We start from the raw sequence: 26,334 nt of genomic DNA on the forward strand, positions 1-26,334 counted from the left end.
AGAAGAAGGTAAAGTGTGGGTGATAGATAGTTCACAGAAGGTTAAAGCAAAGACAGATGTAAAAGATTTCACAACTGTCTCCCCTAACTTCTAGGATCGTGTTCTCCAAACTGCTAATTAATGTAAAGTTGGATTCATATATTGAGATGTTTAATCAATTGGCAGATTGTCGTCAATAAATATGTGTCTTAAGTGGTTTGTCATGGACAGGATAATGAAGTATCCTCTAACTGCCAGGGCTATTGGGAATAATCTCCCTCCCTTCTGGGCAGTCTGCCATGCGTGATCCATCTCCTTCGAATTTAGACAAGATGCCCTTCATTACTGCTTCCCTTACTTCTGGATGGAAAATCCAGACAGGCAGAAAGTGAGTTCATTTTTCTGCCGGCGGTTTGTCAAGGAACATGAGGCAAAAGGATGCTTACCGATAATATTAGTGGTATTGATAGTGGCTGTGTTCCTTGAGCAATTGCTGTGTGCTGCTCTGTGCTCAGTACTGTGGCTCCCTGTCCTCCATGAACCTTCCCAGCATCCCTCCGAAAAGAGCCACTGCTTTTCGACCTCTTAGATTACCTTCTATCATGAATACTTTGGCCTTGCCTCTCTCACCCTGGTACAGTTTACATAGATAATACGCCTACCTCCACATAGTTAAATTGGTATGATTTCCCCAATATACCATAGTGGAGAATGCAAATAGAAGGTGTCATTGGATGCATTCGGGAAATAAGTGTTGCTCCTGGCTATACTCAAGAATGGGACTAATAGGTGTTTACATCTGCATGGAAACCCTGTGGACTGTGAGCTCTAACTGCAGACTGATGGAGATATACAGCATGAATGGTTGAAATTCTATAAGTGGACATGTTGTCTGTGACAGAATTTTATAAAATGACAAGTGATTCTTGGCAAAGCCCCCAAAGTAAGCATAACAAAAGCCAGTTTCACTTCAGTTTGCATAAAAATTGCATTTCTGGAATAACTAGTTTATGTACACAATAGATAGTAAATGTTTTTTGTTCATATATCAAACATTTAAATTCTGCTAACTTAAATTCTGATTTCCAAGCAATGAGAAGTAGCGTTTTCATCTACATTGATGTCCTGTGGGACTCTGAGATGTCCTGTACCCTGAAAGACCACTCAGTGTCTTGCTCTTGAAAGACATCATCATTCCATAAATCCTTGCAATACTGCAAGCTGCCTGCCCTAGGAAGTTCCAGAAAGCCTCCAAGGGAGTATGGCCATCTGTGAGACAAGGGTACTATGGCAGTTTGAACCTGAAATGGGAGCACAGACCCATGTTAATGGTTTATTCCCCACCTGGTAGCACTATTTTGTGAAGGTAGAGCCAGATGGAAGAAGTAAGTCACATGGAACTTACGTTACACTCACCCTTGGTTAGTGCTTCATTCTCTGTGTACTAGTCCATACTGACGTGAATGACCAACCACTCCTGCTGCCGTGCACTGAGGTCCACCATGCTGGATTGAAGCCCTCTGAACCCATGAGCTGAAATAATGCTTCCCTTCCTTACAGCGCTTTGGTCAGGTATTGTAGTCATGGTGATGTAAAAATAACAAACCTAGGAACTCTGTTGTTCAGATACGGCAACTGGAAGAAGCTCCAGTTTTTTCTCAAAGGCACAGAGGCAAAAAGGAGTAGACTTGGGATTCAGACTGGTCTGGACCTAAGCCATCATACCTTCCCCCTGGGTACATCAAGACAAGCCATCGCCACAGTAGAACCTAGGTAATCTATGGATCCAAAATTGTGAGAAGAGCTGACTAAAGAATACCAATGCACACATGGTTTATTAAACTCTATACCTGGATTCCTTGTAGATGATGCCTGATGCTCCAACCCCTGCAGCGTGATTCTGTTGAATCCCTTTACACAAATCAGGAAACTTGATCTTGGCCCTTTCTTCACATTACCCAGCTTATGAGAAGTGGAGCCCAGTTCCAAACACATTGTGACTCCCAGGCCAGAGCTCTTTCCCCTGCCCCTGAGAGCTGGAATGGACCCTACTAAGGAGGGTGTGTATCTACCATGCTAATACTACCCACCCACCTCTTCATCTCTCTCTGCTTTGTCCAACATTGCCTAAGTAAAGTGAGCAAAAGGGGAATTGAACAATTAAGGTCATTTTTATTGCATCTTAATCTGTTTATTTTGAGTGCACATGTAGTGTGTAAGTGGGCATGTGTGTGTGTGTGTGTGTGTGTGTGTGCCACAGCCCAGGTGTGAACTTGTGAGAGTCAGTTCTTTCCTTTCACTATGTGGTCCCTGGGGATCAAACTCACATCATTGCACTCAGTGGCTGGTGCCTTGACTTAGCCATCTTGCTGTCCCTAATTTGTTCCTTTTGTGAGAACAGGAGAGAGAACACTATCATAGCAGAATGTTGGTGTTGGTTGCCTAGGTATGCCGTGCACCGACTTAACCTAGGAAAGTACAGTGTGGTTCCCAGGGACAGCACAGTGGGGACCCTGCCTTGCCCTCTTCAGTGACCTTGTGACCATCTTGGGGAAGATGGTAAGTTTGCTCTTTTGAGATCTTTACCAGTTTTCAGAGTGCATGGCTCAGTCTCTTCGTGAGGCAAGGACTGGTGGGCCTTTCTGTGGGAATAAACAAGGGTAGACTTCAGGGGACTACAACAGACCCCCAGAGGACAGGAAGCAATCGGTATTGGTAACAGTCTACTACCTGCCTCAAATACCACGCCCTCCCTCCTAGAAATAGGGACAAAAGAAGATTTTTTTTTTCAACCTTCTATTCACAGCTTGTACTGAAAGAATGCAAAGGTCTACTTCTGCCTGAGTTCTCCCCAGCCTCCGCGCTTGTCTTTGTTTCTTATACTAATAAATACTATGTAGCTAATGTTCCCATCTGGCGAGGCAAAGGGAAAAAGCAGAAAATAATGAAGCTGCAGTTTCATCACTCCACTACTGATGAAGGTGATACCCATTTGGCATGGGAGAAAGGTGGGTCTTTATTTTAGAGTTCTTAATTAAGAACCGCTAAGTGACAAATATTAATTAGGGAGCCAGCTGTATCCTTCAGTTTCATGGTATATTTCTTCTTATGAACCCGTGAAGGGAGTTGAGTCTGAGACTGTTTTAATCAATCAGCCTTGGGAACAATTATCTGCTAAGTATACTTTGTGTGTACAGGACCAGGTTTAGCTGACAGGGATTTATAAGGTGCTGTCTTGGCCTTCAGAGCCTCCACCTAATTGTGGAGTGTGCACAGAGAGCTGGTATTTCAGTCAGAACGTGCCCGGAGCACTGTGAGTGGGGTAAGAGAAGTGGAAAGGGCAGGAGAGCTAGGCATCTTTCCCAAGTAGTCAGGACATTGTTTTCAGCTGTGTAGACAGCTAGTGGGATGCTGGGACTCTTCCCCAATTTTATATTAATAAATCCTGGCATAAGCAATGGGAGGGTGTCTTTTTCTCCGGAGTTGAGGGCTACCCATCAGTCTGCAGAAGAGGTGAATGGAAACATTCAACTAGCGGGGCCAAGAATGGACATAATGGAGCATATTGGGATGTCAGTTGAGGTCTTCAGTCTCTCGACCGGTACTCATGACACTGCTCACACATAGGCATATGTAGTCGCACATAAGCACACACCCTGCTGCAGCTTCCTAGCACCTCGTCAGGGCAGTGGGTAAGAGGGGATTCAGGGTATGTGCACACCTTCCAGGATCACTCAGCTTGATAATACAATGGTTCCTAGAGCAAGTACTATGAGGTACCTCAAAATGTACTATGAGGTACCTCAAAACCTCTCTCCACACCACCAAGCCCTAAGTCTCTGTTGACATTGATGTATCGAGATACATTGAATTCTAGTTTTTGGAATCCCTAGTAACTGAAGAGGAATTGTGTGAGGACGAAGTTGTAACTTCCTTTTTTTACCCTGCCCCCTTTCTGTATATAGAGTGTTTATGATCACAGTGCTTGAAGCTGGATATGTAATCTAATGTGCAGTTATCTAGCAGTTTTATACCTGGTCGCCCAGTGTGTTGAATTGTATCTGTAAATCTTCAGATCTCTTAAGCCACCCACTAGTGTGCCCTGGTCATCTCCTGCAGTGTTCTCAGTCTAGAAACCGGCAGCTCTCCATGTACCTTCAAAGACTTGCTTGCGTCCTCATACCATCCCTTGTAAAGTATCTCAAAGTGCTCTCATCAAGGATCCTTTAGCCTTGAGCCTAGGACAAGCTCACTTAGGAAGGCTTATCCTTTAAAGACTTAGGTTCATCCTGGGAAGCTGAGTTTTGTATGTTTCTTTCCTTAACCTCTGCTGGTGTCGTTTTGGGTTTCCTGTATCTGTTCTTACTGAGTAGCAGCTTTTATTTGGGCTATACCAATGTGTACGTGTATGAACTGTCTCTTGCCCTCACTCTTAGTCTTTTAGATCAAAACTTCTGAAGCTGTCCTTTCTACAACTGAACTATCTAACTATGAACTTCCAGACCTTAAGGCTTTGGAAAGCTGATGGTGCAGACCGAATGTCATAGTTCTGACTTGCCTGGGTGTAGCCACAAAGTTTCATTCAGAGAAGAAGCCTTGAAATTAGTGGATCTGTGGTGTTTATTTTTAACAATTACACTGAGTGTGTGTGGCTAAGGGGACAACTGGTAGAAGTCAGTTCTCTCCTTCCACCTTGTGGATTCTGGGGTCAAAGTTAGGTTGTTGGTCCTAAGTCATCCTGCCAGCCCCTTCTTTTAATTTTAGAGTTTAAAGAATTGCACTGCCCTCATATCATCAGCAGCAGCAGCCTAGAACAGTATCTATTCAGTGGTCTCTGCGGAAAAGGAATTAAGCACAGAAACACTCTTCTACTCTTCTCCAGGGAAGTCTGTGTGCTGACAGGATGCATCTGTCCCGGGAGTGAGGCTGTTCAGGCTGTTTGTAAAGAGATGCAGATATGATAATAAAAGTTTCTGCTCAGTTCCTCTGTCACGTGTCTCAGTAGGAAAGCATAGTAAGAAGAATGTGGTACTCCTGCAGCATGCTTGCCTGTGTGCATTTCAGTTCATTGAGTGAGATTTCATAAAAGGGGCATTGCCAGCCAAGTCTGCCATTAAAAAGTTGTCCATGATGGAGTGGCAAGATCTTTGATGCCTCTAGGTGCTATTTTCTTATTCTTAATATTTTAGATCCTTCTCTAGCACCCTGGCTGGCAGGGTCAAAGCTAGCAGTCCTATGAAAACTAACCATACTTGGTGTATGGTGATGATGGGCTGAAGCTCCAGACGCACTCAGCAATAGAGACTGCTGGTGTTTATAGTCAGAGAGCTGGTGCTTGGCCTGAATCCATGAGGGCTCCATGCCTTTGTGTTTGCCAGTGATCTCTAATCCATGGCAGTGATGTGGTCCTCTGGGGAATCACAGCCTACCTACATGCAGCTACAAGAGCACAAAGCAGAGAAGCATATGGAAATTCTACTGTCATGCCTAATATACAAGGAACAAATGAATTTTTCAAATTGGCTTTTCAAAAAAGAAGAAGAAGGAATAGAAGCATTCCAGCTTTACTTTGCTGATGTGCCTTTTAGAGTTAGTATCTTTTCAAGCAGCCAGAAGGGGAGGCCTGTAATGTAAGCACAGAGTGGTGTTCGCAAGTGTGAGCTATAGGAGAGGCAATGGTGCTTCTGGAAACGTTATTCTTGTTGCTGAATTGAACAAAGAGTTATTACTGCTAGGAAAAAAAAAAAACAGTAATGCATTGTTAATACTCTCAGATTTGGGCCTGGAGAACTGTACTGTGAATGGGGTGGGAGATAAATAGAGAGGAAAATGGCAAATTAAGGGGACAAATAGCCAGGAGAGAAGAGAAGAGGGAAGACTGCCTGCTGGCACCAGCAGAGGAGAACACATAACCAGTGTCTGATGCATTTCCTTAGGAATCGGTGTGTTTGCAAATTGCTGCACTGCATCCTAGCAGAATGTAATCTGCGTAACGAAGAGCTGACTAGCACACAGAGTTGGATAAATTCCCTCAGTACTCCTGAAATATAACAGAGCAAGGAACAGTATAATGAAAAATAACAGAGAGAGTAGCTGGGGGCTTAACTTATGATCAGTGTTCATTACAACAAATGACACTTTCACTGCAGAGTTACCATAAAGATTATTGACTCTTACATAATGTAGGTCCCATCTGAATAGATTCCAGAACAGCTTAGCCTGTGAATGGGAGAGCTGGAGCAAGATGAGGGCTAAAGATGTATCCAGTCCCCTCCTCGTGTTTTCAATTAGTGCTGGAGTGCTGCCCATTCAGAACCCTGGACAGAGCCTGCGGCATTGAGGACTCCCTTAGTGCTTTCCGCACTGACTAGGGTGATTATGTCATACTCAGTGAAGGCCCGCCTCAAAGAGTGACTGAACTTGTCGGGCGTTTTATTTCCAAGGACCTTCTGTGTATTCTCCACCATTTCCTATTTTCCTCAAGCATACATAATACAGCATCTTTTAAAATATCTCTCTGGAAAGAAACTGTGTTTTGTGTAAAACTTTGTGCAGACGAACATAAGGCATTTTGCAATTCTGTGGTCTCACCCAAGTTTAGAATGGACAACCTCAGTGCGAGGATAGTGTTCAGCAGCCTGGATTTTTTAGTACCTGTTTAGTGTCTGCTAAATACTCGGTACTTGGTGTGATTTCATCCTCACAACAGCCCCATGATGTCTGTACTGTTAATCTCAACCGTAGTCTACAGATGAGAAAGACCTCTCAGAGAGGTTGAGTGACTTGTCCGAAGTTACCCAGTTACCAGGAATTATAGATGACTTGCAGAATAACTTATTTGGGTTTGCTGTTAATTAGCTTCCATACAAATGCAGAGCATGGAAGAAAATGTCATATCCCCTGGTTTCTTCTCTCTCAAAGCATACTGTGCACTAAGTGTATCTAGGCTTCTCTGCTTCAAACCAGAGTCCAATGAGCAATTGAATGCAGCATGTTGTACATTTACACATTGGGGCTGAGGGTATAGGGTCAGTTGTCAAAGATCTTGCCACACAAGCAGGAGAACCTGAGTTTAGTCCTCAGCATCCACATAAAAAGCCAGCCAGAATGGCAAGCACTTGTAATCCCAGTGCTGGGGAGGCAGAAATGGGAAGATTCTCATTCTCACTGGCCAACCAGTCTAGCCTAATTGCTGATCCATAGATCCTAATGAGAAATCCTGTTTCAAAGAATAAAAGGTCAAGGTAGATGACTCCTGAAATAACAATACCCAAGATTATTCTCTGGCCTCTCCATGTGCATATCACATGCATGAGCATGGTTGTATACACCTCTATATCATACACACACACACACACACACACACACACACACACACACTCAATGAAAAGTGACCTCCTAAGAGAGCACTCCTTGTCAAGATTAGACAGACACATAGACAGACAGAGAAGCAACATACATACTTTGGGGGCACAAGCCACCAATTGTCACAGGAATGAGGGACAAAACCTGTATGGGTAATCTACACAGGCAAATCTTGGATCTTACCTTTCTTTTAATTTTCAGGTTTGGGGTTTTGTTTGATGTTGTTTCTTTAGGTTTGACGTTTCTGGAGAAAATACTTCATCAAGAAACAGAAATTAAAAAAATAGTGAGCTTTGATGTCCACAACAGATTTGATGTTTGTGTCCAGTATCATCTAAAGCCTTTCTTCTCCCGTGAAACTTGACTATGATGTCTTGTCTTGTTCTATAGGAGCTACCTTATGTCTTATAGACCCTCTACAACTAGAGTTGACTGTTCCCAAATGTGGATTGTTCCATTTGCATGTTCCTCCTCTGTGTGTGTTTCTTTTGAGCTCTTCTGTCCCGTGCCATCGTACTGAGCTGGGAGAAGCCTCCACACCCCCTATGCCTCTGGCATCTCCACCTCACACTTTTACTCCACCTCACATTCACCATCTGCACATAGAATGTTCTAACACCTTCCAGGGGTGTTTTGTGGGTGAGATTCTTAGATGAAACACTTGAGATTCTTGGATGCAAGGGGCTGTTGTGACAAGTTCCAGCTCTTTCCTGCCCACCCACAGCCACAGTTTTTGCCTGTTGGGGGCATCAGACACAAAAAACCAAGTCCTAAGAATCAGCCCCTCCTCAAAGTGTTTCCCTGGGTCTGCTCACAGGTTCCTTGCTGGTGCCTGGGATTCATTTCAGATCTTGGTGCACAGCCAACCTAGACTGTAAACATCTTCCTGGATTTTTGCCTTTTTTCTTCTATAGACTTTAAGTTTCTCAGAGATTCTTAAAAATCTGATGTAAAAACAAAAATAGAAAAATACACAATAAACAATCTTCTAAGGAGATCAAGGCAGGAAGTATCTTATAAACTTCCTTTTGAGGGTGCTTCTTCCCTTAAACTCAAAATGTAGAAATCAAGACTAAAAGGAAGGTGCAATCTGAAGATTCACTTTTTAAGCTGTCATATCTTCATCATTCTTGTTACAATTGGTGCCTTGACCCTAGTACCTCTCTATTTCTTCCTACTCCTGATAGAACCCCTTGTCCACCAAGAGCTTGAATCATGCCCTGCTGATGATATCTTTATATCACCAGCTAGTGTTCAAAAGTTGGGACCTTGGATGGAGAAGCAAAAATTGACTTGATTTGCCCTGTTTCAGAGATGCCAGTGACCACATCCCAGAACACACAGCTTACAGAAAGAACCTAGCTTTGACAGAGACAGGGCAGAAGGTACCAGCTGCCTCTTCCTACTTTTGCTTGAAGTCCCCTGGGTGGCAGCCTTGTGGATAAACCACCATAGACAGTCTGTAGCCAAAGACAGTCTGGTCTTAATTACTAAAGTTGTTTTGTTGTCTAGTTTTGCTCTTGGTTTTATCTTTGCAATTTGTAAGTAGAAGTGCTTTATCTCACCAAATTCCTTGAATGCCGAAGGAAAAAATAATACAGCATTGGACATGGCATCATGTCCACTCTGTTCACATCTCTATGGATCAGGAAGCAAAGAGAATTCTGGCACTGACCTGCCTTTGTCTTTTTCCCCCTTTTTGTCCAGTCCAAGACCCCAGCCCATGAGATGGTGCCATCCCACATTAACATGGTCTTTTCCCACTCAGTTAAACCTCTCTGCTAAGAGCTGTCTCCTATTGAGTCTAAATCAGTCAAGTGGACAATAAGGATTGACCATCATAGCCAGGTATAGGGAGACTAAAGAAGACAGACAGGTTCCTACCCTATAAGAATTATTCCTCTGTTTGGTGAGGCAAGAAGCAATAGAAATCATATAAACAGCATAACATTATTGTGATACACAGTAAGAGGAAGGCTTATGTCATCAATAAAAAGGTTGTTCAAGAAGACCTGGCTGGGGAAATCATACTTGAAGTAGCACAGAGTGACAGTGTCAGCACTCAGCTGTCCTTTAATGGCAAGGAACACCAAGTCCAAGAGGAAAAGGTGATCTTATAGTAAAAGCAGCTAGTGGGTTTCAGGCACGTCATGGTCTATGGTCTCAATTAATATCACTGGGCCCAATATCTCTCTGTGTTTCAGTTCTGCTTTGTCTATGCCAATTTTTCTCCTAGGCAGTCCCCTATCAACTAGGCCAGCGTGGGGTGCAAATCTGGATTCTCCTCGTTCTCAAGTAAACACAAAGAAAAAGGACATTTCCTCCCCCAACGGCTCAGACACTCGGCCTGTTTCTCTTGCTTGCTGTCATGGACCCCATGCTCATTTATCATCTACTTAGTTTAGCCAAGGTGACAAGACACCCTGACAGGCTTAGGCTGCACTGAGTCACATGACCCCCCTCAGAGCCAACAGCATCCCCAGAGTTGACTATATTCTCATCAAAGTACTTGAGCTTCCAGCACCTCTGTTTCTTCGTCTGTCGGAGAGTATAGTGATGGTGCCTTCTAGGGGAGAACTTGAGAAGAACTCCAGACAGGAGGATAGTAAGGACCAGGGGAGAGGCTGCAAGAACCTGGGATGGAAGCAAGGAGGGAAGTTGTACTGCCTAGCTCTATGTCAACTTGGCACAAGCTAGAGTCATCAGAGAGGATCAAGCCTCCATTGAGGAAATGCCTCCATAAGATCTGGCTGTATGGGATTTTCTTAATTAGTGCTCTTTGGGGGAGGGCTCAGACCATGGTGGGTGGTACCATCTGGTGGTCCTGGGTTCTCTAAGAAAGCAGGCTGAGCAAGCTATGAGGAGCAAGCTAGTAAGCAGCACCCCTCCATGCTATTGCCTCTGCTTCTGCCTCCAGATTCCCATCCTGCAAAAGCCTTTCCTCACTGCTTTTGATGATGAACTGTGATATGGAACCGTGAGCAAAATAAATCCTTTCCTTCCCAAGTTGTCTTTGGTCATGGTGTTTCGTCACAGCAATAGTAACCCTGACTAAGACAAATGATGGGGAACTGACTAGGACCTGGACCTGCAGGCATGAGTCCATGTGTACAGGACAAGAGTAACACTCAATGTGCTTGACACCTCTGCTTTACTATAGATGTAGCATCCGTCTTGGATGTGGACAGAGTACAGCTTGCTGGTCTCTGCTGCCTTTCTCTGGAGGTGCAGAGTCCCATCCCCGTCCCCCCGACATTGAACCCACTTTTTCCTTTGATGACCACTGCTTTTGAGGACAGGATCTCTTTCCATCTCTGTGAGTGTGTGTTATGGTCACTGGCTCACTGGCTTAGGAGCTAGGCTGGTGCTATTTCGGATGACTCGTCACATTCCTGCTTTGATTCATTTCATGTTGATTTGTCATTTAACAAACAAAGAACGATCTTATTTCCCATATATTTAGGTTTTAGGATAGTGCCTCGGTATTGGTCCAGCTATCCCAGCTCTCATAGTCTCTTCATATACTTGGTAATTTTGTGTTGGCAGAATGTGAAGTTTAAGGTGATTTGTAAAATAGGTACAAAATGTCACAGTAGCTTATGGCCTTTTATTTGATTAGTACCTAGTTATCCCTGTTCCAAAATCTCTTTGGAAAATTACTATTTAACTTTTAAATCCAGACTCAAGTTATTTGGATTTCATAGTAGTGAATTTAAAGAATAATTTCTAAATGAGTCAATTACCCTGGGTCGGGGGCGGAGAGGAATCTCTCCAGGGATAGTGTCTATCAGAGAAGGATCCTGTTTGGGAAACTTCCCAGTGTCCTTGGCTTCTTTCCTTTCACCTCTAAGTTCAGTTTGGAAATTGCAACATTTAGCACTTTGCAGTTTAATTTAAAAGGATTACCTATTTTCTTAAATGCTTAAGCAGCGGAGCAAGTTGCAGCTATTGATTTTTCTCTGCATGTATTCCGTGAAAGCTGTTTCTGCTCCTTCCCCAGGGAGCATACCTCCTGAACTGCATGCTTGTTGGTGACAGCTTGGACCTCTGATACATAACCAAAGACTTTGCCTAATATCCTTTCGACTGCTTGGGGAATTTTTATTAAGTGAAAGCATCATTAGAGTAGACAGGATGATGAAGTTTAATGAGCATCTTTTGTACATGCTATTGTTGGTTTTGCTCTTTCCAGAATCCACTCTTCTCCCCTCCAGTGGGTCAGAGAGTGAGGCTGGAATGTATGGAATGTTTTCAATTCTGCCCTCTAGTATATATTGTGTTTGGGCATGGCCTCACATCTGTGGTCAAGCAGCTACATATTTCTTTGGGCTGTTTGTGTAGATGCTGCTTACTCATGTGTGTTTGTACATTCCTTTTACACTGTATCGAGAGCAGTGAATATTGGAAGAAATGATGGGGAAGATGGGAAAGACCCATATTGCTGCTGGTGAAATTGTGTGGAAGCATCTCAAAAAACAAAAAAATCAGCATTTTGAATTAATGAGACTTCTCTTAGGAATAGGAGAATAGTTATATGTTTTTTCTTCAGGGCTCAGCAATTTATGTGCTAAGATTCTGTCACCAGCCCCTCATAGCTGCTAGATGGGATAAATAAAGATCCTGCAAATGCTTATTAATAATCCAGGCTTCACACTGTGTCCACAAATTTATTTGCAGTGATGTTAAATTTAGCACCCTACCATCAGATTACAGATTACAAGCAAAATTACTTCTCATTATTTTTTGCTGGCCATCTACTTAGGTTTTAAAATTGGTTCTTTTCTTGGTCTGTATACGGACTTTCCATGGAAACATCCAAAACAACAGTAGGGAGGCATATGACACAAGCAAACGACTTCAGAGCAGCATATTGCACCTCGCATATACCTGGCATTCCGAAACACAATATTTACATGGCACACAATGTGTTTCCAGTGTGCCTTGAGTATACAGAATACAAAAGAAGTGAAGTTTGCATTCCCCACTCACAAGAAGAAAACATGGTCCTCTTATTAAGAAAACCAGACTGGAGAATCTGGAATGGTGTAAGACAAGATAACTTAGTCAGGTTTGAACCCTGGAGTAACTGTCTGGGTTGACCCAAGCCTGACGTTGGAAAGTGCCAGCTTTCTCATTTGGATAAGGATAGCGGTGGGACCTACTTCACTGGGCAGCCGTGACACCACACAATGAGCACATGGAAGCCGCCGTACAGTGAACCCAGCGTCATCAAGGCATTCTGCTGATGCCTTGAAATAATGAGCCAAGGGCGGGAGTCACTGTGTCAGCCAGGACTTAATGGTGAGAGCCGTGTCAATCCTGCAGTGCTTTCTGGAGGCAGAATAGGGGTGAAGGCTGGGGATAAGGCTCAAAATAAGACTGAAAGCTGACTTGTAGGCAGGACCCAGGCCAGCATTCTGGGCCGTAGTAACACAGATCAGCCACAGCAAAAAAGCACAGAGACCTAAATGAATGATAGCTGCTAAAGCACTGGTATCAGGCCTCAAACTGACTTAGCATTTTTTTCTCTTTTATATTTGTACGTGTGTATGCGTGGGTGTCCATGTGTGTGGGCACATGTATGTATCCTTGTACATAGAGATGCAAGGTTAACACTGAATGTTTTCCTTTGTCGTCCTCCTCATTTACTGAGATGGGTTCTCTCCATTGAACTCAGACATCTGTATTTCACCTAGTCTAGTTAGCCAGCTTGTTCTGTGAAGCACTTCTGTAATTATTCTTTATCAATAAAAAATAATCAGTCAGATATCAGGGTAAGAACCTGAATGATCAGAGAAGTGGTGCAGCAGCCATCAGTGACCCTCTATCTCCTCCTTTCTTCTATCTGAAATGGCTGAGATCCTCTCTCAATCCCACCTTACTACTTCCTGCCCTGTCTGTCCTCAGTCCTCCAAAACCTCTATGGTTAATTGGTCAGCTATTGGCTAGTTCCACCCTCTGACTCAAAGCAAGCTGTATTATCAAGAGTGCGTTCAAAATATAATACAACCGGTCTAGGGATCTGCTGCCGCCTCGTTTTAACCACTGGAATTACAGTAAGGCCACCTTTACATGGGTTCTGGAGATCTGAATTTCTATACTCATGTTTATCCCAAAAGTACTCTTTAACTACAGAGCCATCTTCCCAGCCCCAACTTTCCCCCCAATACCTTAATGAGTTCATGTCAATCTTGACTGCCTTCTAGATTCAGTTTCCAGGATGTTGCTAGAATTCCTTGGAGGAGGCTCTTTGGAGAAGCTCGCCTGCTTTGTTACATTTTGTAGCTGCTTCTCCAGGTAGATTGAAGAGGCCAGTGACTTGGAAAGCTTTGATGTAGTCATTGGAGTTGTAAAATTAGATGATCTTTCTGTGGAAGAGGATACAAAGAAATAAAGGCAGTGACATGGGACAGAAGAGATCTCCAGAGAGACATTCAGGGGATTCCAGGACAAAGAAGGAGGAGTGAGGTAGTCTGTAGTAGTCTTCATATTGGCACCACTCAAGAAATGAGATGTTCACAGCAGAAGACTGCAAGAAAATATATGGGTTTGTCTAAGACTGAAAGTATCCCTATCCACTAGAACTCATACATCAATAATGGAAAACTGCACATCTCATAATGCCTAATAAAAATACTGATTGCAAAATCTATTCTGATATGATAGGCTGGAACATTTTGTTATTATGTCTTACCTACTAACAGGTAGTAGTTTTCAGTTTCCTAGACTTGGTGTGGTCTGTGTACAACTGCTTTGATAACACACTTCAATAAAGCTGCTTTTAAAGGGAGATTCCTGGTGGCAAGAGCAGTCTGCAGCATCTTTTCCTAATGGTTCCCCTGGAGAAGGTCCTCATGGGCATCTTCTGCTGGTAGCTCAGGGCATGGTCTACTCCTTTCACTCTGTCCTCACAGATAAGGATGGAGGGCCTTGTGATCCTAAGCACGGTAGTTCTAAGTGCATCCACAGGCCGATGGTACCTTTGAAATTGACTTGGTCTGCATCAGGCTCCTGAGAGTAATGGGTCCTTTCCTGTCACTTTTGCGTGTCCTTCAATGTGGTGGGTTGTTTTTTGAACTCATTAACCATCTTTCATTTATCTTCTGCAAACCTTAGATTTCAGAAGTGAGATTTTCTAGGACTCTTTGCAAAAGGTATAACTCCCACTGCCCCATTTTCCAGCTTGCTTGAGCACTTTGGCTGCTAGTGACTGTAACCTCATAGTAATCTTGAGCCAGATTCTCTCCTGTCAGCACTGTCAAATTGATACAGCCAGGTGGCGATGCCTGCTGGAGTCCTTTCAAGAGGCAGGACCCAAGGACACGTGGTCACAACATAGGTTCCAGGCCATACTTCTGGTGTAGAAGCAGTGGGGGGGGGGCGGGGTAGGTAGCCTGAGTCATGAGTTTTGTGAGATATTAAAGGTGGCGATAGCCATTAGAGCATCCATCATGTGCCAACATGGACAGGATCATTTCTGTATGTCTAGCTCCATCTTTCCTGGAGCCCTCCAAGGTGACAGAGAAATTTCATCTTTGTCTTGTAGATGAGAGCATCAGACTGTGGTCACTTAGTGATATTCCCAAGGCCATGTAGCATTTGAAACTGAATGCCATACAGAATTGAGAGATGGGTACACAGATAGCTGGCTCTCTTCTCTAGGCACCTACAGTCCTGGGTGCTATGGGGTGCTTCACAGAGGTCATGGAATTGACATAGTGCTCCGGGCTGAGGGGTGGCCGGGGTCTGCTTGGGTGCAGAAGTGGGAAGGAGCAGGACAAGTGAGGGAGGCTGGATTCTACAAGGCCATAGAGGTCCTAAGGGAAGGATTACAATGTAGTCATCTGTGCAGGCCAATGTTCTGTCTGCCACACTTAGCAAATGGAGGTCCCCCTGGGCAATAAGTGGTACAGCCAAGAATGGTACCCAAGAATTTGGACCCTGAGATATATATCATTACTGCCCTGCCACAGCCTCATCTCTCAGTGGGGATAGCTGCTCAGGATAAGGCTGACTCTCATCTGCCCACATAGCTGGAGGAATTAAAGGCTCACACAGGGGACAGAGGCATCATCCAGCCCTTCAGTGACTCACTGAGGAAGTGGGGCAATGCATTTAATTCAGCCATGGTTGCTTTCTTCAAAGAGAATTAAAACCTTTCTTCTAGAGTGTTTAGAGCATTGTCATTGATAGAAGATAGCATGGTATTTTTGAGAGAAAAAAACCCTAATGAAATAAGGTAATCATGTAATTATCTCTATTTAATCACTCTGGGTAGAATGCCACATCATAAGCCCCAGTTTTCACAGTGTTCTCTGCCTACTTCCAATAGATTTTCCATGGTGCCCAGCCTACAGCTACCCTGTAAGGAAAGTCACTTACAGGTGAAGGAACTGAGGCATGGCAAAGGGTGGATGGATGTGAAAACTGCTGGTCATTTGCTCAGAGTCAACACTGATTGAGGGTCAAAACTCCGACTGAAACATCTGCAGTGACTGCTGAGCCCTTTGTAGTGAGCTACCTTGAAGCTCCAGGAAGGCCAGGCACACGCAGTGCAATCGGAGTATAAAAGGCAGCAATTAAAACACTGGAACATTCCTGCTCTTTCTCTAAAGGAAGGAGAGCCTTGCTGAGTGCCATGTGACATTTGCATCTCCTTCAGAACCGACTTTTCTGGGAACCTCCTGCTTGCCCATGCAGCTCACTCCATTCAGGTCCATGCCTTCAAATCCCTTGTCAGACCTGAGCTCTCTTAACCTTCCATCACCTCTGGTTGTTGATATGCCTTTGCTAATGCTGAAGTAGTTTTGAGTTTCCACGTTATCTTAGTTATCCTTTCTCACTGCTATGACAGAATGCCTGATAGGCACAGTTTAAAGGAGGAGGATTTATTTTGTCTCTTGATTTCAGGAGATACCAAGCCATCGTGATGTAGGTACAGCATTGAAAGCTTGTGGCATGGCTTGGATCACCCTTTGATGATAATGAAGCAAAGTGGGACCAGAAGCTAACCTTGGATATAATTCTAAAGACCTCTTCCCAATGGCCTACATCTTCCAGCTAGGTCCCATGTCTCAATAGTTCTGTAGACATGCCCCCCCCCCAAAAAAAACTGTGCCATTGTTTAAGGATCAAGGGCTCAAACACAGCCTGTGAGGGCATTTTACATTCACACCAGAAGACATATGAATGAACTGTCTTGTTTCTGTTGGTTTTTCTAATCCATCAAGTCTGATGTTGTCTGAGTTTGAGCATGTGTATTTCTTTTTCCTTTGTGGCGATAAGAGATTGTAAAACAGAGGGAAAGTATAAGAAAGCAGTGTAACAGATGATCCTGAGATTGGGGTGTCCTTGTGGATGCACAGGACAAAGTCAGATCTTGGCTCTGTGCCATGCCAGAGGACCTCATGAGATGAGAGGCAGCCAGGGGAACCTGGAGCCCCTGAACATGGGGTATGTGGCTTTGGGTAAAGAGATCGCACAGGTTGTTTGGTAGAAAAGTATGTTTCCAAATGTGCAAATTAAGATGAGGAGTAGGATGGCTAGCCTTCTTTAGCTCAGCGTCCGTTCTGTTTATTATCTCTGGGAAAGATTCAGAAGAGGAAATACATAGGCAGAGATATTGACGGCATGGGAATCGGGTGACAGCACTAAAGTGGACTTGCTTTGTGCACCGTGAAAAACCATTAGTTCTTTCTGGGCTACAGAACCCCAGGTGTCCAGGCCGCTCTGACCATTATGTTAGTACAATGCTCTCTAAGCTCCTAATTGCTACAGCGCTTAAGCCTATCTGCAGGCTCCCTTGTAACCTGTACAGACGTATGTTGCCTTCTTGACACAAGAGAATGGCTGTCCCTTTTAACTGCAGAGCAGTCCCCGCACCCGGCTCTGGGGTCCATCTCTTACGAGCTGCAACCGCTGAACTCCCAGCTCTGTGAGGACAGACCTCTCCATCACCACTGTTGGAACAACCAGCCTCAACACTGACACCTGGGAGCCTGCAGAAGAGAGAGCATAACGTTACCTACTAAAACACCAGTACCTGGCTTGCCACCTACCAAGGGGGCGACTCCATTTGCTGGGTCCTCCCCTCAGCTCCTCAGCCGTAGTGTCCATGCCAATCAAGAGCATCTTTGTGTTCATCCCTGTGTGTAGCCATATAGTGTTAGTATCAAAACTGGGAGAAGGGGTTGGGAGTATCGCCCAGTGGTCAAGCACTTGTCTAGAATGATTGTGACTCTGGACTCATCCTCAGCAGTGTACAGTAAGTCAATCAGTATATATATACACAAACAAACCCTTAAAAGAGTAGATGTGATCCTTTGAGTAGGCATTAGAAGCAGTGGCTCCTTACGCAGAGAGGTGAGTCTCTTGGCTGACTCTCATTCCATTAGAAAATAGCAGGTGCCACTATAACCGAGGCCAGGCCTTTCCTCTCGAGATACCGAGGGCATGGAACTCTCTGGAAGACACAGTTATATTAACAAGGGGAGTTAAGGCTGAGCTCTATTTATTCTAGGGTGGCTTTAATTTTGTTTAATCAGAATTACTCATAAATTATGGATTCATTACTATCTGCCGCTCAGTTAAATTCTTTCGGCAATGGATGCATCCACTGTAATTGTGGGGCACTTTGTCAACATTTAATCAGCGGTACTTATTAATGTGGCATTGATGTGTGGTGGCCATCCCCATGCTATCAATCACACGGGAGCAGCTAGTGTGATCCCCAGCACCATTGCTCTTTGTCACATTAACCGGCCCCTGGGCCTTCAGGCCAAGCCTTGGTACTCACTCCTCATGACATGGCTACTCTGTCCCTCCAGTTCAATGAGTCCATTGTCCCTGTAGACATAAGCACTCACAATCTTTGGAACACTGCTCTGGAAGGGCTTAATGAATATGACCTGTGTTCACAGTCCTGAAGATCTCTTCCTCTTCCTGCACCCTGTCCAGGAAGTGTGAAATACCAAGAACCTAGTCTATGAGAGAAAACTGTAGCACAGGGTGTATGCACATACATGCATGTCTGTACAGGTATGTGTAAAATCATAAATTCTCAGAGTGGATGAGGCAGAGTAAACAACAATTTTTGGCTTGTCATATATATCTGGTGGCTGAATATTTAAAGTTCTTCCTAAAGAAACGAGTGAACAAAGCTTATGACTTTACCCTCTCTCTCTCTCTCTCTGTAGCCTCTACGGCAGACACATGCAAGCGAACCCAGAACCCCCAAAGAAGAATAACGACAAATCCAAAAAGATCAGCCGGAAGCCCCTAGCAGCCAAGAACAAATGAGGAACAGACACTCTGGGCTCTGGCCTCCTCACTAACTCTTCTGGCCTTCCTTGCTCTGTCTCACAGATAAATACTGTGTGCTTGTGCCTACTTTAAAAAGAAAAGAAAAGTCTTTTCCGTCTCTCCTCCCACTGCTTGAGTACAACCTCACCTCTGCACTTTTGAAATTCTTGTGGTAGGTGGTACATTTTTATAAAGTCTTAAATCCATTCCCATTTGTTTCCTAAAAATTGCCAAAGGCAGGAAACAAAGCTCTCATTCTCCTGCAAATTCCAAGGTAGGCACAGGTTTCAGCTCCTTGAATAAACGTCACCGGGCTGCTTATTGTCAAAAGAATAATTAAAATCATGTAACCACTTAAATGTCACAGTTAACACTTTTAACACTTCTCATTCTTTCTGTTTATTCGCATAACTCATTATTGTGCCTTATTAAAAAAATCTTCCTTCACCGCCAAGCTATTATGTTCATTTAACTCGAAAATGATTTTAATAAAATCTTGAATTTATATCTCACGTTTCTTCTTGACTAAAATAAAAAGTAGCCTAGTATTGGGGTATACACATTTTTTATTACTCCCTTCCCCCACCCAAAAAAAAATTTACCTCATCTAATTTTACAGATGATAATCTATGGACCTTACCATTAAGGAAATAAAACATTAAATCATTGTTACTTTCCTCTCACATCAATTTGTCAGGCTTTTTTTTTTCTCTTTTCTTTTCCTTTGAAGACTGTTTCTAAATTAGGAAGGAGGAGAAAAACAAATCTCTAGGAGTTTCTGCCAGGAGCTTTTGGAAAGCAGCATCCTTTCGCCAAACGAAACTGTGGCTTTTGCCAGTGCCAGGGCTGTGAAACAAGAGAAAGGAAAACTCAGGTGTGTGTGTTTGTGACTGGAGAGGATCTGTTCACATGGAAGCATTCTCCTAGGACACTGATGTCCACGAAGTTGTACACATGTGCACAGTGTGTACCACACCCGATATGGAGACCACCGTGGCAGGCAGAGTCACTGCAGGGCCAGTTGTTGAACATCTGCAGCAGGCAGTCTTCCTTCTCACCAGCGGTGGGGTGTGTGTGTGTGTGTGTGTGTGTGTGTGTGTGTGTGTGTGTGTGTGTAGATGAAAACAAACCCAAACACAAGTTTTTTGGGAGCACCTGGAGACCTCACAACAAAGACAGGTAAGATGAAATGCTCTCTCACTGGGCTGTGGGAGAAGGACCTTATGGTGATATTTTATTTGTACTGAAATGTGATTTTATTTGTATGTTAATAAATAAAGTTGCCTGGGGGTCAGAGTTAATAGCAAGCCATAGCAGAAGTCTGGCAGTGGTAGCACATGCCCTTAATCCCAATCACATGACAGGCAGATCTCTGTGTGTTCAAGGATACCACCAGCATGGATACACGCCTTTAATCTCAATACCAACCATAGAAGATCTGGAGGTCTGTGTAGATGGGCAGTGATGAGGAGGTCATGTGGTTGGGTTTACAACCAATGAGAAGGCAGAACAGAAAGTCTATAAGAAGACAGAGACAGAGGAAGTAGCACTCTTGCTGAGGAGGACAGCAGCGGCAGTGAAGGGTAAGGTTTTTAGCTCTTAGCTATTGCTCTGACCTCTTGGGCTTTTAACTCTGCAATCGGCTCTGTGTTTCTTATTTAATAAGATTGTTCATCTACAGGACCTAACTCTTTCCCTTGCTGTATTTGCCATCCATTTCCCAGCTAAGTGAGCCAGAGTCAGAGCAAAAGCCCTTGAATTCATTGGCTCATGTATATCTTATCTCAGCTGAGGACACTGCATTGCCAATTTTTTTTTGTATTTATGTATCTGTATTGCATGTATGTGCATATATATATATATATATGTATATATACATATATATATATGCAACATTTTAAGTAAGATGCAAATTGCTAGTCAACCTACATGTTGAATATTTTCTTTTTTTAATTTTTTTCTTTCATTTTTCTTTATTAAGAAATTTTCTATTCACTCCACATACTATCCACAGATTCCCCCCTCCTCCCTCCTCCCATCTCCCAGCCCTCTTTCCCAAGCCACCCCGCATCCCCACATCCCCCAAATTGAGGTCTCCCATGGGGAGTCAGCAGAGCCCGGCACACTGAGCCTAGGCAGGTCCAAGCCCCTTCCCACTGCAACAAGGCTGTGCAAGGTGTCACACCACAGGCACCGGGTTCCAGAAGCTTGCCTATGCACCAGGGACAGATCCCGATCCCCCTGCCTGGGTGCCCCCCAAACAGTTCAAGCCCTGGGAACCATAACCCATGGGAAGGGGAAGCCCCTGCTACCATCCCCTGCTCCAGGCTCCAGATGATGATGTTTACAGGAACAGAGTTTGCCTCACCATGAATTTTTTTTAATTATTATTTTAAAGCTTGTGAAATTGTAGAAGGAAGAACAATGTCATCACTATTGGTTGAAAGATGTCACTGACAATTAAATTAGCAGCAAAGTATTAATAAAAACAGCAATGTGAAAGTTATAAGAAATTTCTCTTTCAAAAGATGAGCTCTCTAGATAGGAATATGGGCAAAACATTTAAATTTGTTAGAAGGCAATATCCCCCCAAAGCATGAAGATGTAAAAAGGCAAAAACTCACTGGCAATAAAAAAAAAGAAATCAAAAATAAGCAATGTATAACAATGAGAAATAAGCAAATATTTTTGAGGTGGGCATTAAATGTTAGAGGAGTAATGTGAGGTAAACATTCGTATATACTGCCACAGGGGATATAAATTTCCCTCAAGGTTGGGTGTAGCACTTTAATAATACACATAGGAAAGCCCTAAATTATGTACTTCAGAGCAAGAATTTTTCCTTCCAAGGATTTATCCTGAAGGCACTGTCAGAGGTATAAAGAGCTGCGTTTGACGATTGCCCTGGTAGCATGGTATCCATGGTTAAATGTAGGGACAGCCAGCTGACCCAATGGAAGAATTGCAAAGTATTCACCGTTACTGAACAACTTCCAAGGACAGTGGGGGAATATCTAGTTATACCAGCTGGTTAAATAGCACAAAGAACTTTAAACTACGAAAAGATGATCCTGATTTTATTTTATTTTTTAAAGTAGTGTTTGTACTATGTGCATATAAAACTACGTTGAAGGGATTAATAAATTATCCCTGTGTTGTGAATTAAGATTCCTTTTCTCATTTTATTTTTTTAAGCCTGACTCTATGCTTCTAGATTTCTATAATGACCATGTAACTTGTAATCAAAAACATCAAATGCATATTCTTTTCAGAATGAAATTGGTATATTATTGTATATAACATAGTCTAGAAAATAAAATAAATATTTAAATTTAAAGCATAAAATAAAATGTCATGTTAGCATTTTTGTTACCAAAATGGATTTCTACATCTTTTTAAAAAATATTTCTTTTATTATTTATGTATGTGTATGCATACAGGTGCATATATCTACAGGTGCCCACAGACACCAGAATCAGACCTCTTGGAGCTAGAATTACAGATGGTTGTGAATCTCCCATGGTGGGTACTGAGCACTGAACCCTCATCCTCTGAAAGAGCAGCCAGCACCCTTAACTAGTGAGCTAGCTCTCCAGCCCCCACATCTTCTTGTACTCTATGTCTACCCACTATCTAGATAACAACAACAAAATCACAGTGTAAAAGGTAGCCTTTGAACAAATAAAAATTAGCTCTGAAATCAACTGCCAACTATTTATGCCACACAGTTATCCATAGCACTTTTGCTAGTAAGCATTTTTATGACCTAAAATTAGGTTTTAATTATTTATGTACATAGGTTTCCCATACTACATACACAATATGTTATATTTCATATATGGGGATAGTCCCCATCAGTAACATTTCAGAAAATTTCTCTGCTCTTTAGGAATGTCACATTTCTATCAAGACTGAATACAAGTACATCGTGACATTAACTCTTAGTCATGCTTATCTCATATGTAATAAACATTGGGACTTATTGTCATTGCTGTTTTCCTCTTTTCTGTTAGGAATAATGTCACTCATTTGTTGAGGGCCTTTCATCTATCAGACATTTTCCTGGCAAGTTTTCTTTCATTCTCACTGTATATTCATGACCAGTGGTAGGTAATGTGACCTCAGAAAAATTAAGGAACTTCTCTCAAGAGTATACAGCTAGCAAGTGGCGGAGGGGGATGTAGTGGAAGGGTCTTTGGCTCATAAGTACCTGTGCTTTCAAAGCCCATATTGCCCCTCCAATGCCAGCCAAGCTTCTTGGACAGTGGCTCTCAACCTTCTTAATGCTGAGACCCTTTAATACAGTTCCTCATGTTGTAGTGACCCCAGACCATAAAGTTATTTTTGTTGCTACTTCATAACTGTAATTTTGTTGCTGTTATGATTCTAATGCAAATATGTGATATATAGGATATCTGATATGTAACCCTTGGGGGGTCACGACCCACCAATTGAGAACCACTGTTCTTGGGTCTCCCATGGGCAGTACATCCTACTACTTGGAGTATCTGCTTTTGAAATCCTGAAATGTTTATTTTATTATCTCATCCAGGTCCGTGCATGTTGACATCCATGATATTGATTCATGATCCAATCCCATCTATCAATGTTGGGCCTTTGGTTTCTAGTGTCTTTGCTCATGTTGGTTAAATGGCAGCATGTCTCTATTGGCTATGTGGTATAGTGACCAAAGCAAACAAACCTCACTGCAGAGAATCTTTGCTATCTCTTCATCCAGAAATGTACGATTTCCAGTAATACCCCATTAAGGAAGCATAATACGCCTAAAGGGATTGAAACTCCTAAAACATGCAAAGTGGCTTTGGGGATCATTTCCTAGCTTTGAATGATCAGACCACTTAGAAAACTGTTTTTAGAGGTTCAACCAGAGAAGTAGAAGAGAACCCATCATATCCATATACCCATCATAGCATCCTCATATGGAGCATAATCCTTTAAGCTTGTTATACTTCAAATATTACTGCCTGAATAAATGCTGTTTCCACTGGCTATTTTTAGTATCCTATTCCTTCTAAGCATTTACACTTGTGTTATCACTGTAGTGGCCATGTCTTATGGGATGTTTAAAGGCCTTCTGAAGAATCTGACATGTCTAAAAAGGTATATATATACCAAAACTCTGAGAGTGAATTAAGGAATCAAGGTCAGGTCCAAATGAAGTGGTATTAGAAAAGGCCTTGGACTGGAATGGCATACCATCAAGCACTAGGCAATGTGTCAGTTCCCCCAGTAACAACAGAGTAAGCTGTAAATTACATCTTTGACAGTACACTGTCCCTGGAGGCTGAGAATTGTCCTCGCCCCTCCCCCAACCCCAACACACACACACACACACACACACACACACACACACACACACACACACACACTCCTCAATCATTCTTATTTTCAGACTCGCAGGCCAATTTACCAATCTGGAGGCCCCGTACTGACACTACTATTCCACACACTCTGAAACTGGCACATTCTGTACACAGATGTTGTCAGCAAAACCAACTTGTTTCAGCCCAGGAAGAAAGTGTTACCATGACTAACAGCTGCAAGTAGGGGTGGGGAGCACAATCCATTCATAACTCCTCCAGAGTACCACCCAGAATATGCCTGCCTGCAACACTCAGCCCCGGTCCCATTGCTTGTGTGGGCGGCTTGCTGCATTTCAGTTTTAACAAAGAGCTACTTTGAATCACAGTTCACAATGCAGCAGTGAGGCCAAGGCTGGGACTGAGGGAGGCTTTACCTGAAGACTTGGCCTTGGATTCCAAATTACTTAACCATTCAGCTCTTCCAGGTTTGACGGTGGTGTGGGTCAAGGTGCATCATCGAGTAGGTTTCAATGACAGAACTGTTGTGTAAGACCTGATAGTCTGGAAGAGTAGTTGTCTCCATTGCAGGCATGAGAAAGCACAAAGAGGAAGACACTGGGATCCGCTGGATGGAAGAACCTACAGAGGAAGTCAGCATCAGTGTGGCTGGAGACGTTTGGATGGGTGCAGGCTTTGGCTTTTCTTGGTTACATTTCACTTGCCTTGAGCAAGTATTAATCCCTACCCCACAAGATATCAAGTTCACCTAGCACTTGAGCATGTGGCTTTATTTGGAAACAGTCTTTGCATATATAATCACATAAGGGGCATGAGTTCCTACTGGATTTAAAATAAACCAGAACTAATGACTGGGATCGTCACAAGAAATCTGTGATGACAGGGACACAGGAAAGATGGTCATGTGACAGTGAAGGCAGAACCTGGAGTGATGATGCTACAAACCTAAGACAGCTAAGCAGCATCCTCAGCTTGAAAAAGCAAGGAAGGATCTTTTTCTAGAAACTTCCCAGGGAACATAGTTATGTTGACTGTTGGTCAGTCTTTCTTTGCTGGCACAGAATGCCCAAGAGAAAGCAATTTACAAGAATGATTTATTATGGCTCACACTTGCAGAGGCTTATGCCTTTTCAGTTGGCTCTGTTGTTTCTGAGATATAGAGAGGCAAAACAACATAGAAAGCAATGCTGTTCAATCTGTGGCAGTCAGGAAATGAGAAAGAAAGATGGAGCAAGATTGGGTAGATAGATGATGAATAGATGGATGGGTAGATGATAGATAGATAGATAGATAGATAGATAGATAGATAGATAGATAGATAGATAGATAGATAGATGATAGATAGATAGATAGATAGATAGATAGATAGATAGATAGATAGATAGATAGATAGATAGATAGATAGATGCTATAATACCAAAACACCCCTATTGGGGAATATTATAAGGGCCACTCCACGTAGTTAAAAGGAAGATTTATTTAGTGGATGACTTACAAATGAAAGAATGGATAGGTCGCGGGGGTCTGGGGAAGGCGTCTAGCAATCCAGCGGTGTTCTCTGGAGCTCTGCACAATCTATCTCCACCATCCAGGGTCCAGGCGCAGAGAGCGCGCCCCGAGCGAGCGCTTGCCCATCCAGCTCTCAGGTTTCCAGCACCTCCCCTCGCCCCGCCTCGTAGGCGTGACAGTTGCCAGAGTCTCAATGGGGGTTGGAGCTTCCAGATCCAAGCTGGAATGACTACCCACTACATCTCCCCCTTTTTGTCTAAATAAGAAGGTTCTAAACTAATACAAGACTATATACAAAGGAATGGTTATCAAATATTGTCCAGAAATAATGAGGGATAATGACCTAGATAAGATGTAACTACAACCAATGCAAACAATATCAAGCAAGAAACACATTCTAAAATCCAGAGAAGTATAGAGCATAGGTAAACGGCATGTTATAAAGATCATTCAAAGGTGTCCTATCCTAAAGAACCTGAATCTAATACTTAATATGTTCTATCTAAGATATTATATATACTAAGTTGTAACTATAACTGCTAGTCTTCAATCCCATCAAAGACCTGAGAAGGAACATAATGGTACTTGAGAAATGGTAGACGGATGCAAGCAACTTCGGGAGTCTTGCAAGAGTAGACCAAGACAGCTGGCAGCCTGGACAGTCACCTAATGTTTCTCAGCATTGTTGGTGCATACAAATTGGCTACAGGCCTAGAGTATCTGACAGACCATTTTCAGAAGCAGGATTTCTGAAAGACCATCTTACCCTGTCTTGGCAGAGTACAGTGGTCGCTTTCCTTGTGTCCCGCTTGTCCAGAAAGGACAGCATTGCATTTGT

General features: G+C 43.1%; 1 protein-coding gene across 1 annotated transcript in view; it reads left to right on the forward strand.

Moving 5' to 3' along the window:
* Rsu1 (Ras suppressor protein 1) overlaps positions 1 to 19,152 on the forward strand; it is a 189,578-nt gene extending 170,426 nt beyond the window's left edge. Inside the window, exon 9 of the mRNA XM_006985930.4 lies at positions 18,540 to 19,152. Within this exon, the coding sequence (XP_006985992.1) occupies positions 18,540 to 18,642 (103 nt within the window). The 3' untranslated portion in view covers positions 18,643 to 19,152. The remainder of the gene's footprint in view (positions 1 to 18,539) is intronic.
* The last annotated feature ends 7,182 nt before the right edge of the window (positions 19,153 to 26,334 follow it).

Source organism: Peromyscus maniculatus, chromosome 5 (genome assembly GCF_049852395.1).
Source record: "Peromyscus maniculatus bairdii isolate BWxNUB_F1_BW_parent chromosome 5, HU_Pman_BW_mat_3.1, whole genome shotgun sequence".
Classification (NCBI taxonomy): Eukaryota; Metazoa; Chordata; class Mammalia; order Rodentia; family Cricetidae; genus Peromyscus; species Peromyscus maniculatus.